At 47.6% G+C, this 15,000-nt stretch overlaps 1 protein-coding gene across 1 annotated transcript in view; it reads right to left on the bottom strand.

The window, feature by feature from the left end:
* The window catches only part of ass1 (argininosuccinate synthase 1), a 26,407-nt gene that overhangs the window by 10,288 nt on the left and 1,119 nt on the right, over window positions 1-15,000 (bottom strand). Inside the window, exons 2-9 of the mRNA XM_083669814.1 lie at window positions 14,951-15,000; window positions 12,788-12,856; window positions 11,870-12,058; window positions 9,588-9,644; window positions 9,394-9,468; window positions 8,929-8,999; window positions 8,723-8,753; window positions 2,473-2,563 (exon numbers count right to left, since the gene is read on the bottom strand). The exon at window positions 14,951-15,000 is cut by the window's right edge and continues 77 nt beyond it. Of these exons, the coding sequence (XP_083525940.1) occupies window positions 2,473-2,563; window positions 8,723-8,753; window positions 8,929-8,999; window positions 9,394-9,468; window positions 9,588-9,644; window positions 11,870-12,058; window positions 12,788-12,856; window positions 14,951-15,000 (633 nt within the window). The remainder of the gene's footprint in view (window positions 1-2,472; window positions 2,564-8,722; window positions 8,754-8,928; window positions 9,000-9,393; window positions 9,469-9,587; window positions 9,645-11,869; window positions 12,059-12,787; window positions 12,857-14,950) is intronic.

The raw sequence follows: 15,000 nt of genomic DNA, 5'->3' as shown, positions 1-15,000 counted from the left end.
AATAGTAACTTCAATGGGATGTGGTGAGAAGACATAGTACATTGAAAAGCCCAGCTCATTTGAAGGCTGTGAAATCGCAGGCAGGCCCTCTCCTAATTGAATTACACACCCTGGCTTTGTGTCACCCATACCTTTTCTACCAATAGCCTCCCTCGCTCCACAGAGAGAGAGAGAGAGACAGAGACAGAGAGAGACAGAGAGAGAGACAGAGAATGTGTGTGTGTGTGTGTGGGAGAGAGGCAGGGATAATGCATCGACCATTCCTAATGGGCCATTGGGCTAGCCTTCGTTGACACACACACACACACACACACACACACACACACACACACACACACACACACACACACACACACACACACACACACACACACATACATTTTGGGTGGCTAAAAAAACCTTTTGAAGGCAGGACACAGAGAACAGAGCAGAAGAAAAAGAAGAAATGTGCTGATCGTCCCTCCTCCATCCATCCATCGTTCATCAGCATTTAGCATGCTTGCAGTTGCTAATCAAGTCCCCTGAGCCCCCGTATAAAACCCCACCCCTGGTTGCCCTTCAGCCAGCCTCCCATGTAAAGCCCTGTTGGAATGACACGTTTAAAGGGACTTGACAAATATTTTTAGACAAGGGCTTTTGTCAATCTCTCATTCCCATATCCCGGGAATGTCGGGCCAGCCTTTTTCCGAAGGGGAAAAAAGTCCCAGAACCGAGGCGGAGCGCGGTGCGGATAGCCCTCTAACAAAGACACCCTGATCCCTCCAAATAGTTAATAATTAGATTAAAAGTTCAAATAAATTAAACTTGAGGGTGAGAACGCGGGAGCCGAGGGGGCTGGCCTCTCGTCCTCCTCTCTCTCTCTCTCTCTCGCGCGTTCTTTCTGTCCCTCTACGGCTCTTTTCATCCGTCCCTCCACACCATGGGAGACACAATAGGACAGCAGACACAGTTGTAGGAAAAATTACTGCTTTACATTTTTCCTCTCTGTCTATTTTCCCTTTCCCCTTCTTTTCCATGAAAGGGATAAAAAAGAAAAGATATAAATAAAAAAGAGAGAAAGTGAAAGAGAGAGAGAGAGGAGAGAGACAGAGAGAGACAAAGAGAGAGAGACAGAGAGAGAGAGAGGGAGAGAGAGAAAGAGAGGGAGTGAGTGAGAGAGAGAGAGAGAGAGAGAGAAGGGGAAAACATCTGATGGGGGGCGGGGGGGGGAAAGTGTCGTGTTAAAAATTCTTTTTAATCAGTGAGAAAGCTTGGGTGAAAAAGGCTCCGGTAGATGAAAAGATGGAGGGAGAAAGAAATGAAACATTCTTGCGGTGATCTTGCGCTGAGGAGGAGGAGGAGGAGGAGGAGGAGGAGGAGGAGGAGCGGGGCTGGGCCTTTGTGAGAGCGACTAAAACAGCTTTTGTCATCGCCACTCCATAAACGGGAGTGAAAATATCTGCAAAAACAGAACAAAACTGAGCAAAAATTAGCATGACACCACCAATACGATGACACCACTGCTTTCTACTTTCCATTACCAGTTCCATTGTGTCCCACCCTCGTTCAGAAGGACCATTCAAACAGTTCTCCACAAATTTCTCTCTCTCTCTCTTTCTCTCTCTCTTTAATCTTTAAATATCTCATATTAAGCAGATTGATTCCATACATGTATATACTGTAAATGCAATTTTGAGTTTGCGATATAATTTTTGTATTGACTGGTGTCAAATGCTTTTTAGAATTAGAATTCCCTCTCTTTCTCTCTCGCATTTTGTGATAGAGCATTTCTGTATTTACATGGCTTTCTTTTCAGAATTAGAATTCTCTCTCTCTCTCTCTCTCTCTCTCTCTCTCTCTCTCTCTCTCTCTCTCTCTCTCTCTCTCCTCTCTCCTCTCTCCTCTCTCCTCTCTCCTCTCCCTGATTCCAGAACGTATCCCACTCTGGCCATCAGCGCAGCATATACACAACAGCTCCAAGTTCCATGTGACCATAAATCACCCCAGATCTGAGCTGCTTCAGGGTTACGTAGAGTTGAGGGCCATAAAACTGTCCCGGTTCCCTCTGATCACAGCCTGGCTGGACGTGGTGCTTCCGGGGCCGGGCCAGTACAGGCCCTTGGGCGGCCCTAGTTCACACAAAGTTTGGTGTGCGGCCGTCCTGTCCTGGTTGGACTGATGTCTGGGTGGTCATTGTGATAAAAAAAATAAAATAAAAATAAAACAGCCAGGGTAGTAAAAGGGAGGCAGGGTGTGTGTGTGTGTGTGTGTGTGTGTGTGTCGGGGGTGGGGGGGCCCTGGGGCTATGATGAGATCAGTGGACAGGTCAGCATAGAGACTGGCCTTGGGGACAAGAACTCTTGAGAGCTAGAGGATCAAACATCATGGGAACAGACAGGGACACATGAACACATGGACAGCTCACACACAGATGGGCAACGATAGAGAGAGAGACACACACACACACACACACACACGCGCGCACACGCACACCTTTTTTGAACTCGATCTCCAGCTGGTCTGGGCTGTTGGGTGCGTCCTCTGGGTTCTTGGTCATTAGGTAGAGGTCAGCTGGAGCGTGGCTCTGAAACACACACACACACACACACACACACACACACACACACACACACACAAAATACACGTTAGTTGTATATTTCAGTGGGATATGTGATTCTGTTTACTCCTATAGTACCAGACCAGAGAGAGGGAGAGGGAGAGGGAGAGGGAGAGGGAGAGAGAGAGAGAGAGAGAGTCACAGAGTGTTTGCGGAACACAGAAGTCACCTAGACTGAGGCAGAGACAGAGAGTGTCTGTGACTCAATAACAGACTCCAGCGAGGTGGCAGAGGGAGAGGGGAGAAGATGAGGGAAGAAAAAAAAAAGAAAAGAAAGAAACCTTTAAAATGTCATCAGGATTTGAGTGAAAAGACAAAAATCAATGTCCCATTTTTCTCCTCTATTTGGTTTCATTTTCCTTGCTTGGCCTTTCACTGCAGGGGGGTGGAGAAGTGGAGGAGAGAGAGAGAAAGAGAGAGAGAGAGAGAGAGAGAGACCCCAATCCCCCCAAAAAAGCGGACGCCTCAAAACAGTCAAAACACACCTGATATTCTGACAGAACCTATTCAAGCAACGGAAACACTCAATATTCACCGACCGATCGACCATCTCCAAATTCTGTCACCCTCCACCCCCCCCCTCCACTTTTGCTTCTACACATCTTCCACTCCTGACTTTCTGACTGACATTCTCTTTTTTTTCCTTTTCTTTTCAGATGAACCGCCCAACAACAAGCCTCCTCTTTCCCAGTAACGGCAAACTTCAGACTGACGTTAGTCATTTTTCCAGTGGGTGGGTGGGTGGGGGGGGCGGGGAGTGGGAAGATGTCCAGTCGTGTGGTTGGTTGGGGGGCTTGGGTGTACCGGGGCCGGGGGCTGCCTGTCGGCCGCGCTGCTCCGCAGCGCCTGACACCGCCGCCAATTACACGGCATTAGAACCAGACGATGGCCAATGTCTCCTGAGCTGAGGCAAATTGCAGGGGAACTATGCAAAATAACCACTAGGCGCATTTAAATGGAAACCTTTACCAGACAAAATCATCATACAATAACTAATCTCTCTCTCTCTCTCTCTTTCCCCCTCTCTCTCTCTCTCTCTGCTCACACATGTCGGGGGATAAACGACTGAAAAACGCCGCTGCAATCACTTCTTGCCTTTTAACTAAACACCAAAATTGACTTTGAACGCTCATCTCTCTCTCTCTCTCTCTCTCTCTCCTTTTATTTTCTGCCTCAGTGCGTTGAAGACACCAAACAGCAGGGAAACAGGAGACAGGAAACAGAAGCGGGGCCAAATGATGACTACTCTAAAAAGCCATTTGAGGGACACTTTTAAAGGGGGGGAGGAGGAGGAGGAGGAGGACAGCATGTATTTGAACTGGGAGGGAGGGGCTCTGTGTGGCAGCCTGGGCCGGGCTGAGAGTCTGAGACACTGTAAGGTGGTTCTGTGGTCTGCTTTCACGGGCTAGGATCAGCCCGTACTATAATAGTCCAGTTTGGGAACGGCGTGCTCGACTTGGTCTGACACGATTATTCAGGGTGCAGGGTTTGAACAGCTCATGTCCCTCCTAAAGACCTCTTCACCCCCACTACCCCCCCTGTACTAACCCTACCCCATACCCTAGAGACCTCTTCACCCCCACTACCCCCCTGTACAAGTTCTCTCCTGTTAATTAAAAAGAATTCAATAATTACGACTGCCAATGGCCCCTGGTATGAGCATTGATTACTTTGTCTTATGATGACAGTTGGATAGATGATTCACTTACTTAAATAAATGTATTTGTTGTAAGTTGCTTTGGATAAAGGCGGTCTGCTAAATGCCATAAATGTAAAATGTGAAAAAAAATAACTACAAATACGTTTCTGTTATTGAATGCCTCGCATTCAATGAAACATGCAGAAGGCATCGTTGGGGGGGAATCGTTTCCAGCGCCAACAGATCAATGCATTTCAATTCAAGCCCCCCCACAGGTGGACCTGCCCTAAAGCCTGAAAAGAGGAAAAGGCAGAAATGGAGAAAGAGAAAAGAGAGGGAGAGAGAGAGAGAGAGAGAGAGAGAGAGAGAGAGAGAGAGAGGGCATTGGTGGCAAATGGGGCGTGAAGCGCGCCATCATGTCCCTGTGCTCGGCTCTGTCTGCAGGGACTGCAGTCCCCAGGGAGAGAGAGGGGAGAGGGGAGAGGGGAGAGGGGAGAGGAGAGAGGGGAGAGAGAGAGGGGAGAGGGGAGAGGGGAGAGGGGAGAGGGGAGAGGGGAGAGAGAGAGGGGAGAGAGAGGGGAGAGGGGAGAGGGGAGAGGGGAGAGAGAGAGGGGAGAGGGGAGAGGGGAGAGGGGAGAGAGAGAGGGGAGAGAGAGGGGAGAGGGGAGAGGGGAGAGGGGGGAGAGAGGGGAGAGGGGAGAGGGCCGTGGCATCAACTTAAAGCCAGTAAATGTCTATCTTTCCACACGTTAGCTGCCTCATTGCCTTTCAATCGAGTCCGATAGCGTCCAAAGAAAGGCAGAGGTGGGTAGAGAGAGAGAGAGAGAGAGAGAGAGAGCAAAGTAGAGAGAGAGAGAGAGAGTGAGGGGGTGGGTGGATAGAGAAAGGAAGGGAAGGGATGGCAAACCCCCCCCCCCCCCCCCCCCCCCCCCCCGGAAAAAAAACCCTGGCCCATTGGGTTGGAAATGACACTTAAATCACCACGTCTCAAGACTCGCCTTCTCTGAAATGCAATTTGTAATCATGGTAAATTGAGATGAAAGAACATACATCTGATGTCTGAGGACTACTTTCATGTTCAACACCCAGCGAGGTTTACATTTGGTTAACATTGTCATTGGGACGCCTTCTGTGAGGCGTTTAGCGACAGGACAACCCAGAAGCTACCCCAAAAACTACCCAGAAGCTATCCCAAAAACTACCCAGAAGCTACCCCAAAAACTACCCTGAAGCTACTTTTAAAGCACAAACCCCAAAAGCAAAGGTCCCACACTAACTACGACTGAGGCAGGTAAGACATATTCATAAACGTTGACCTCCCCGTTAGGAAACACACACACACATGCACACACACACGCACGCACACACACACACACACCCATATCCTTCCCCTGCAGGCAGACGAGTGGACGAGCGGGGTCAGGTCAGCCACCACAACCAACAGAAAACAACAGACAACATTTAATTTCCTCTCAGTAACAAGGCAGTCTGTTACGCTCCCTCCACTTCATCAACACCAGCGGGTAGTCAGGCCCTGATCAAAGGCCCCCAGCGTTTACACCACAACAACCTTCTCCTTCATAGCCAGTCAGGAGTGTCCCTGGGCCGGGGGAAGACAGGGGAAGCTCTGAGACCAGGCCTGTCATTTAGACTGAGGTGATGTTTTAATGACTCCTGACGAGTGTCACACTGCCTAGGGGCTCTGACCGGTCAAGTGGACAGAGAGAGAGAGAGAGAGAGAGAGAGAGAGAGAGAGAGAGAGAGAGACAGGATATTTGTTTGTGTTTTCGGGGGCGAAGTGGAATAGCGGAACATCCATCAAGTGTTACCGCTCACATCAATGAAATCAAGCCAAATATGTGTTGACAACACAACAAATGATGGAAATCAAATATGGAACAAGAATTAATATCAACCTCAACCCACCAGCCACTACTAACCCTGATCCTCAGGCCTAGCCTAGCCTAGCCACTGACTACATCAACTTGGCTCTGCGCAATTGTGTTGCCTTCAAACGTTGCCTGTATCAAACATCTGTATGTTTTTTTTCCAGTGCATCAAACACATCAATCATATCGACTTCAACCGACCGGTTGCTTTCTAACCCTAACCCTAACCCTAACACACTAAACCACAAACACTTTAACGATCAAGTCAAAAGTGACCGGATAAACACAATGTAGCTTAGCTCGGCTGCTAAACGCTACAGTAGCTAGCAGCTAGCGGCCTCAGGGCCAACCAGGAAGAAGAACACACTGGGGGTAATTGCAGTGTAACCCGACCCTGGCTTCCTAGCTGGGCTTATCAGGGGAACATGTGAGCGACCATTTGGACATTTCCTAATCTGTGTGTGCCTGTGCCTGCCGTGGGGGAGAGAGGGGGCCTTTGTGCTACAGGTGGGCGGTGTGTGTGTGTGTGTGTGTGTGTGTGTGTGTGTGTGTGTGTGTGTGTGTGTGCGTGTTGTTCTGGCCTTGAGGCTGTAACTAGACTCCGACAGGAGGAGATAGAGATACTCTAGGGTCCGGATGACCTTAATAACTATGTAGCGGTGTTGGTATCAAACACACATGTTTAATACCACATGTTTAATACCACACGTTTGATACCACACACGTTTGATACCACACATGTTTAATACCACACATGTTTAATACCACATGTTTGATACACATGTTTAATACCACACGTTTGATACCACACACGTTTGATACCACACATGTTTGATACTCTAGAATACTCTACTCTTCTCTTCTCTTCTCTTCTCTACTCTACTCTACTCTACTCTACTCTACTCTACTCTACTCTACTCTCTCAACTGTGGTTCTTCCCTCGGCCTGATGGTGTCAGGTCAGGGTTATCATGACACAACATTTCATGTACATGCCGTTTCCTCCGTAGCCGGCAGGCACTGCTTTTAAACTAATAACCCAGAGTGGATTGTTTACAGTGAGCCCTGAAAATGTGATTAACTGACACAACACTCTTTCAAACAACTTAAAAACTCATATGAGAGAGAAGGAGCTCTGGCTAATAAATGCAAATTACTGAATTATTACAGTCTTTTCAATCTTTCAAAGGATCATATCACGCCTCGGGTAATGTATTCTAATCCAGTTACCACCTTTATCTCCCACGCCATAAATATTTCATCGTCTTTAATTCCATTGGTAAATTCATTGTGAGAGTAAAAAAAAAGAAAAACCCATGAATGAAATCAATTACACAATACTGTCATACTAAGCATCGTTATGCTATTGAGCTGTTTCTTTTCAGCGCATTTCTCCACAGGGCGAGCGAGCGAGGGAGAGAGAGAGAGAGAGAGAGAGAGAGAGAGAGAGAGAGAGAGAGGGCTGTGTTACAGTGATGCCCCTGCCCCTCCGCTCCAGAAGCAGGGGGACCCCTCGCCTCTTCTGACACCTCGTCCAATAGGCCGCTCATCTGTCTGCCCCCGTCGCCTTTGTACTTTACTGTTACTGGTGACATTCTGGTGTCACGGTGTCACGGTGAAATGGGTCCCTCCCACGTCGCTGCCCGCGGCGGCGCAACCCGAAAACAATGGCCCTCCGAAGCCGAGGGACCCAGGAGGCCCAGCTGGGCGCGACGCCCTAACCCTTCCCCCAGCTCCCATGAAATGGTGAATTAGGCGAGGCGTTTCTGACGACAAGTCAGTGTCTGTGTGTCCCGGGGCCTTCCCAGGGCCTTCCCAGGGCCCAGCGGAGCGCAGGGGGAGACGGGACAACAAGGAAAGGATGAGGGGCGCGGGTCGTTGGGGGCGACCCTTGTGTACTGCCTTGGCCTTTGACCCCTGTGAGATCAAACTATCTCTGTCCCACTGGGTCGTGTTTGGGGTTGTCTGTCTGTTTGTCTGTCTGTCTTGGAGCTGATGGGAGAGTGAATAGGGGAGACTTTATGATCTCCAGTGTGTTAGATTTATGGCAGTGAAGTCTCTGTAGAGCTAATGTTTTATATTGTACTCGTTGTATTAATTGTTAAAGCCAATGTACCTAAACTGTAAACGTGAAGAGATGTGAAACATTAAAACGTCTCAAGCCACCAGGCAATTGAACTTTGGAGAGGGACAAAAGAGGAGGATGAGGAGGTGAAGAAAGAGAAGGAGGACAAAGGATTGGGACGGATACTGTATGTTGTTATGACCAAAATGATCTAATGAGTAAATGAATTAAGTAAATGAATTAATTGTAAACAGCTATAGGGGTGCATCCCGCTGGTGTGATTCAGGGACAGCAGGAGTTCACCAGAGTCACAACCTGTTGAATCTTGTGCTGAACACATGGGTGGGAGTGGGAGGAGGAGGAGGAGGAGGAGGAGGAGGGGTGTTCAAGACCATCATCCTCGTCCTGTGTGCTTCTCTCATCCACAGAGATGCATTATGAACGTATTCATCTATTCAACCTTGGGTTCAGTGTGGAGGTCAGTCAGTACAGTATCACGGAGGTTCTCAGACTACATCAGGAACAACCTCTTACCTTGGGATTCTCCAGTATTCCAGACTCGTAGCTGTCAAAATAAACAATGATTGTGTTATTTTTGGTGAATGCAAATTATTATAATTTTTTTTAGTTCCTGCGTGAAAAATGATGAGACAAGTTCAAATGCTCCTATAAAGACATTATCTCATTATCTCCTATTGACATTTACCTTTATTTATACACTATCTGGAGTTAATTCTCACCTGATGTGCATGAGGTTAGCATCCATGCTCCAGGGGGCCTTGGGGGTGACGGGCACAGGAATGCCATGTTTCTGCGGGAGACAGACACAGTTTGTGGAACATTGATTGATTGATTGATTTACCCAGTGATTCAATGGGGCTGAATGTTCACTGTTACCAATAGAAAATGTGTTCATTTCATCAAAAGGTCTGTCTGTCAGCATTGCAATAGATCTTTCTATCTGTAAACCCCCCCCAACTGTTTCTTTTTTTTTCACAGCTGTATTTTGTGATTATCCTGGACTAAAGCCCTCCCATTATCCTTAAAATAAAATCTAAATTGTTTATTCGATTCATGGGGGGGGGACAAGTCTTTTGTGGTGTTTGCAATGTAGCTCAGCTCCTCCAGAAGCAAACGACGTCTCGCTTCACCGAAACACCATGAGTGCCCTCTAGTGGCCCAGGGGAAGTATGACACTCTGTTACCTCTGCATACTCCATCAGGTCCTTCCTTCCACGGAAACGGTTGTAGAACTCTGGGATCCTCCATGGAGCAATGATCTGAGGAGAGAAAGAAAGAGAGAGAGAGAGAGAGAAGGCCTCAGTATGGTGCCTAGGAAGGGATACTATACGATGGAGTGGTTCATGTCCAGAAGATGGTTAAGGCAGTGGGAACTCACCTTGACATCAGGGTAGAGGGCGTAGCAGGTGAGCTCAAACCTGACTTGGTCATTTCCCTGAAATAAAAACAGAACCATTCAGCCTCAAAATGTTACAAAGTATGTGTCGCTAACAAAAGAGATCCACAAACAATGATAGAGTAAGGTTGTCATTGCAACTCAAACTGGTATTTACTCCCAACATCCAAGACAAAGGCAAGTCAGTGGCAGTTGGACAATCGAGTCAACTTTGAAGGCCTTCCGGCCTTACCCTGTCCCACTCTCCTCCCACTCATAAGGCGGGCAATCAGCTTGACCTCGTCTTCACCAGATCCTCCCATACCTCAAACCTCACTGTTACCCCTCTTCCAGTTTCGGACCATCATTTTGTATCCTTCTCCCTCCCTCTCAAATGCTCACCCTCCCAACCAGCCTCGACCCACACTTTACTGTTCTCTCTCCATACCAAATCTCTCGGCTCTGTAATTTCTTCACATAGTTTCTCCTACCACACCTACGCAGATCACACTCAACTCTTTCTCTCCTTCCCCCCTTCTGACTCACAGGTGGCAACGCGTGTCTCGGCATGTCTTGCAGACATTTCTGCTTGGATGTCAGCCCACCAACTAAAGCTCAACCTTGACAAGACTGAGCTGCTCTTCCTCCCAGGGAAAGCCTGCCCTCTCCAAGACTTCTCCATCACAGTAGAAAACTCTGAATACAGCCAAGAACCTTGGGGTGATCCTTGACAACCGCTTATCCTGTGTGGCGAACATCACAGCACGCTCCTGTAGATTCTTCCTCTACAACATCAGAAGGATACGTCCATTCCTCACCAGAGAAGCAGCACACCTTTTGGTCCAAGCACTTGTAATCTCTCGCCTTGACTACTGCAACGCACTCTTGGCTGGACTCCCCGCCTCCTCCATCAGGCCTCTGCAGCTCATCCAGAACGCTGCTGCTCATCTGGTGTTCAATCTCCCCAAATTCTCCCATGTCACGCCCCTCCTCCGCACCCTCCACTGGCTGACAGTAGCAGCTCGCATCAAATTCAAGACCCTGGTGCTTGCCTACCGGGCGCAAAGGGAACAGCCCCTCCCTACTTGCAAGCAATGGTTAGCCCCCAAACCCCTGCAAGATCACTCAGCTCCTCCACCGTGGCTGCCCGCGTGGCACCGATGCGTCTACGTGGTCATGGCTTTTCACAGTCCTGGCGCCCCGCTGGTGGAATGAGCTTCCCACAACGGTCAGGACTGCAGAGTCACTTCCGATCTTCCGCCGTATATTGAAAACCCATCTCTTCAAGCTACATCTTAACAGTCCCTCCTAAAGACCGCTTCACCCTCACTACCCCCCCTATACTAATCCTAACCCCGAGACCTCTTCTCCCCTGTTACCCCCCTGTACATGTTCTCTCCTGCTAATAAAATATATTTTTTTAAAAATGCAAATAAAAAAAATATTATAATTTTTCTTTTTTTTTATAATTTAGCCTACTGGCATTACGACTGCCAATAGCCCCTGGTGTGAGCATTGATTACTTTGTCTTATGATGACTGTTGGATAGATGATTCACTTACTTAAACAAATGTATTTGTTGTAGTCGCTTTGGATAAAGGCTCTAAATGCCATAAATGTAAATGTAAATGTTTGAACAAGTTCCCATGAGAATCAACCGACAGTAACCGTAGGCTGCATTGAGTGGCCCTTGTCGCCATCTAGTGGTGTAAACAGGATACTACATCTCTCTACCAGGGTTCATTGTATGTGACGGGACAGTGACTCTGGTGGCCATTGTGGGGACGTAACTAAACCGACCAGCAAACCGGTGTTGAATTTACAAATTGGTTCAAATGTGGTTAATGTTGTGGTTAAGGTTTGGGTCAGTTGAAGGTTTTAGGCCTAGTCAATGGGATGCTTGCCAGAAAAGTCCCTTATGTCTCTCCCTGGTAGTGGAGGGTTAAAAGAATCATTTCACAGTGAATATGGAGAGGAGAGTTTCACCTAAAATATACTCAATATTCTTGATGAATCATGTAGAATCCTTATTTATTGATTTATCCTTATTTTCTAAATCCTTTCAGTCAGGACAGCTAGGGTGAGGTAAGGAAGACCCAACAATGAAGTGAGCAAAATGCACATCATTTTATGGTGACCAGAAACAGACAGCGTTCCTGACGAAGATCCTTGTAGGATCGAAACGTTGTCAGTCTTTATAAATAAAGGTACGAAGTGGAGCATTTTAAGCGTGCGGCCCAATGTACTTCAATCCACGCCGATTCCAGATATGACCCCCCCCTCACCTTTCCTGTGGCCCCATGGGAGACGTACTGGGCGCCCTCCTGGCGGGCGATCTGGACCTGGCGGCGGGCGATGCAGGGGCGTGCCACCGAAGTGCCCAGCAGGTAGCGGTCCTCGTAGATAGCGTTGGCCTGGATGGACGGCCAGATGAACTCCTCCACAAACTCCGCCCTCAGGTCCTCGATGAACACCTAGGAGAGGGAGGAGCCCAGTCGGGGGGGGTTCACAGGCAGCATTGAGCAAACGTTCAATATGAACATGTGTCATAATGTTTACAACAGGAAAGGTTACATTTCCTACAAGTACTTTTACTGTTTTTCCTAATATATCTATGTAGTATATGTATTATGTTAAAACGTTTGCACGGTTGGTCTGCAGAGGGGATGGTGTCCTCATGGCTGGACGGCCATTTCAGAGCTGTGATGGAGCACGCTTGATCCGGATCCGGAGTGGTAAGCACATCTGACCCCTACCACTGACCCCTCTGACCCCTACCACTGACCCCTCTGACCCCTACCACTGCTCAGACAACGTCTCTGTCCACATTCACCAGGAGACGGACAGAGAGACCATCTGAATACATGAACCGCTGAAACGTTTCCCTGTTTTCACACAACATATATTTCCCATAACATATAACTCTGTTATTATTTTTAATATGATATAATACGGCTATGTTTTTGCTTGTAAATGCTCATGGGGAGAGAACAGCAGAGACAAAGGGATGTGGATGGTGGACCTTCTGACTGCCAGTCTTCTATTCTGTCTGATTCTTCACACAACTATGCTGTTGAGAGGTAGCTCGTCAAAAGCATTTCGTTGTGCTGTTTACCGCTGTATCCTGTGCATATGGTTAAAACCAAGTAGCAAATCAAAATCAAAGTGGATTTAGGTCGTGTCATGACTTATCAGTGTCTCACCTTCTTGGCTCCCAGGCTTTCTGCTTTCTTCTGCGCCGCTTCAAAGTCCTCGTCCTGTCCAATATTGGCCTGCAAGAAGAGAGATAAACCCTGTTTACACACATTTCCCAACACATTTCCCAGGAATGTCCCGGTTACTATTTGCCTATATCCCAAATGGCTCCTAAAAGAGCAGGCCTATAGCCTCCCTCATCTGCAACCTGTCGCTCAGAAAAAAAGGAAAAGAAAGCCCAACGTCTGCCCAAAGCCCAACGTCATGCTGTTCTCGAGAGCCACCAGGAAATAAGCCCATATCCTCTGTTTCCGTGACAACGGACCATGCCGAGGCCTGTAAACATCCCTGTCGAGTCAAATACCACAGACCCTCGAGTCGGCAGCGACCAACCAAAATGCATCCGTCGTCTGAATGCATGTGGGAAGTGTAAGCTGCTCGTGACATGATAACAAACGAACCCAAAAATCTATGTATGAAAGAGCGATGCATTGAAACTAAATGAGTAGAGAAACACTGTGTACTAATGGTCCCCAGTGCTTCAATTCAAAACAACCTCTGTGGTTCAGTTGGTAGAGCATGGCGCTAACAACGCTTAGGTTGTGGATAAAAGCGTCAGCTAAATGGCATACATACATATATATATATATATATATATATATATAAACAATACAACGTTTAGACTACAAACAATATTCATCAGGCCTATGTGTGGGCTTTTTCCTTCCTCTACGTATTATTGTTGACCTAGCACCTGTTATGCAGGTTATTTTGGGATGTGTTGTGCATATTACCGCTGCCCTTCAGTGAAACTCAATGGGACCTTTCAGATTTAATTCATTCATTCCCATCTCTCCTCCAACACAATTTCCTGTCTGTCCCTTCCGCCTCTGGCCACACTCCTCAGGGGGGCCACCGTAGCCTGGCATCTGGTATCTGGTGGGCAGGTCCCTTGGTGATTGGTTACTGGCTGTAGGACGTCAACCAATCATATTCATGTTCATGCCACTGCCTCTACACACAAAGCAGGACTTCAGGCCCAGGAGAAAACCACTCCACAGAGACTTGTTGATTAACTGTGTTTCTCAAGACCAGTAACCCATAATCTGGTAAAGGTTAACGAATAGAAATGGTTCATCTAAGCAGCAACACGGGCCACTCCGTTGTTTCATAACCCGCTAAGTTGACTGGCTGAACATCAAACTGAAAATGAGAAAAATATGAGAAATATTTGTTTTCTAAGCCTGTTGTTCCACACCACTGCATGCCTTCACTTCTGTCTGCCTCTGTGGTCTGTGGTTTGGCTGCTGTTTTTTACAAGGGTTTTCTATCACTATCACAACCCTAACCCTAACCCTATCATCAACACAAGAGCAGACATGCTTTTGAGATTTCAGCAGGAACAACATGAGCAGCCTTTGGGACAGGAGGCATACAATGTCCTCGCAGACGGTGTCCTTTTTTATCTCACCCCCCCCCACACACACACACTTATTATTGAATTGTTGATTGTTGCTGACTTGTTGTTTGCAAGATTCCAAAACATTCCACTATGTCAATTACAACTGTATGCGATATAAGTGACAAATACAATTTGACACTGACACACACACACACACACACACACACACACACACACACACACACACACACACACACACACACACACACACACCTCTATGCAACCACTGAATGAAGAGTTGGACAGGAGGAGAATCTGCCCTGTGTGCAGTTTTAAAAACAGGCCTAAAGAGCAGAAAGTTAATCCAGCCAGCTTTGTGCTAGCACTATGCTGCCATTATGCTGCCAAAGTAGGACGTCAACTCATTGTGAGGCGTCAACTCATTGCTGGGATTACTCCCTGTCTTTTAGTACTACAGTGTACCGACAGCTAACCGAGCTAACGGAACGCACTTTCAGAGGGTTTCCCTGATGTTCAAAATGCATTCATCAGCTCTGTGCCAAAACTCACACGACAGTGGCATTGAATGAAGCTGTGCATCGGGCTGGCCATGCATTTTAAGCGGCATGCTAGTGTGAACATTGAGACAGTACACACAGAGATACAATGAACAAGAGCACCAACTGGGGGCCCCCCCAACACCTGTTGCCCCCCCCCCCCCCCAACACCTGTTGCACCTGTTGTTAGTAACCCTAACCCCCCCTCTTACCAAGTATGTGATGACATCATAGCCTTGCTCCTTAAGCCACACTAGGATAC

This window comes from Argentina silus (genome assembly GCF_951799395.1).
Source record: "Argentina silus genome assembly, chromosome: 5".
NCBI classification, from domain to species: Eukaryota; Metazoa; Chordata; class Actinopteri; order Argentiniformes; family Argentinidae; genus Argentina; species Argentina silus.
Note: the sequence above shows the minus strand (reverse complement) of the source record. Positions and strands in the feature narration are given on the sequence as shown.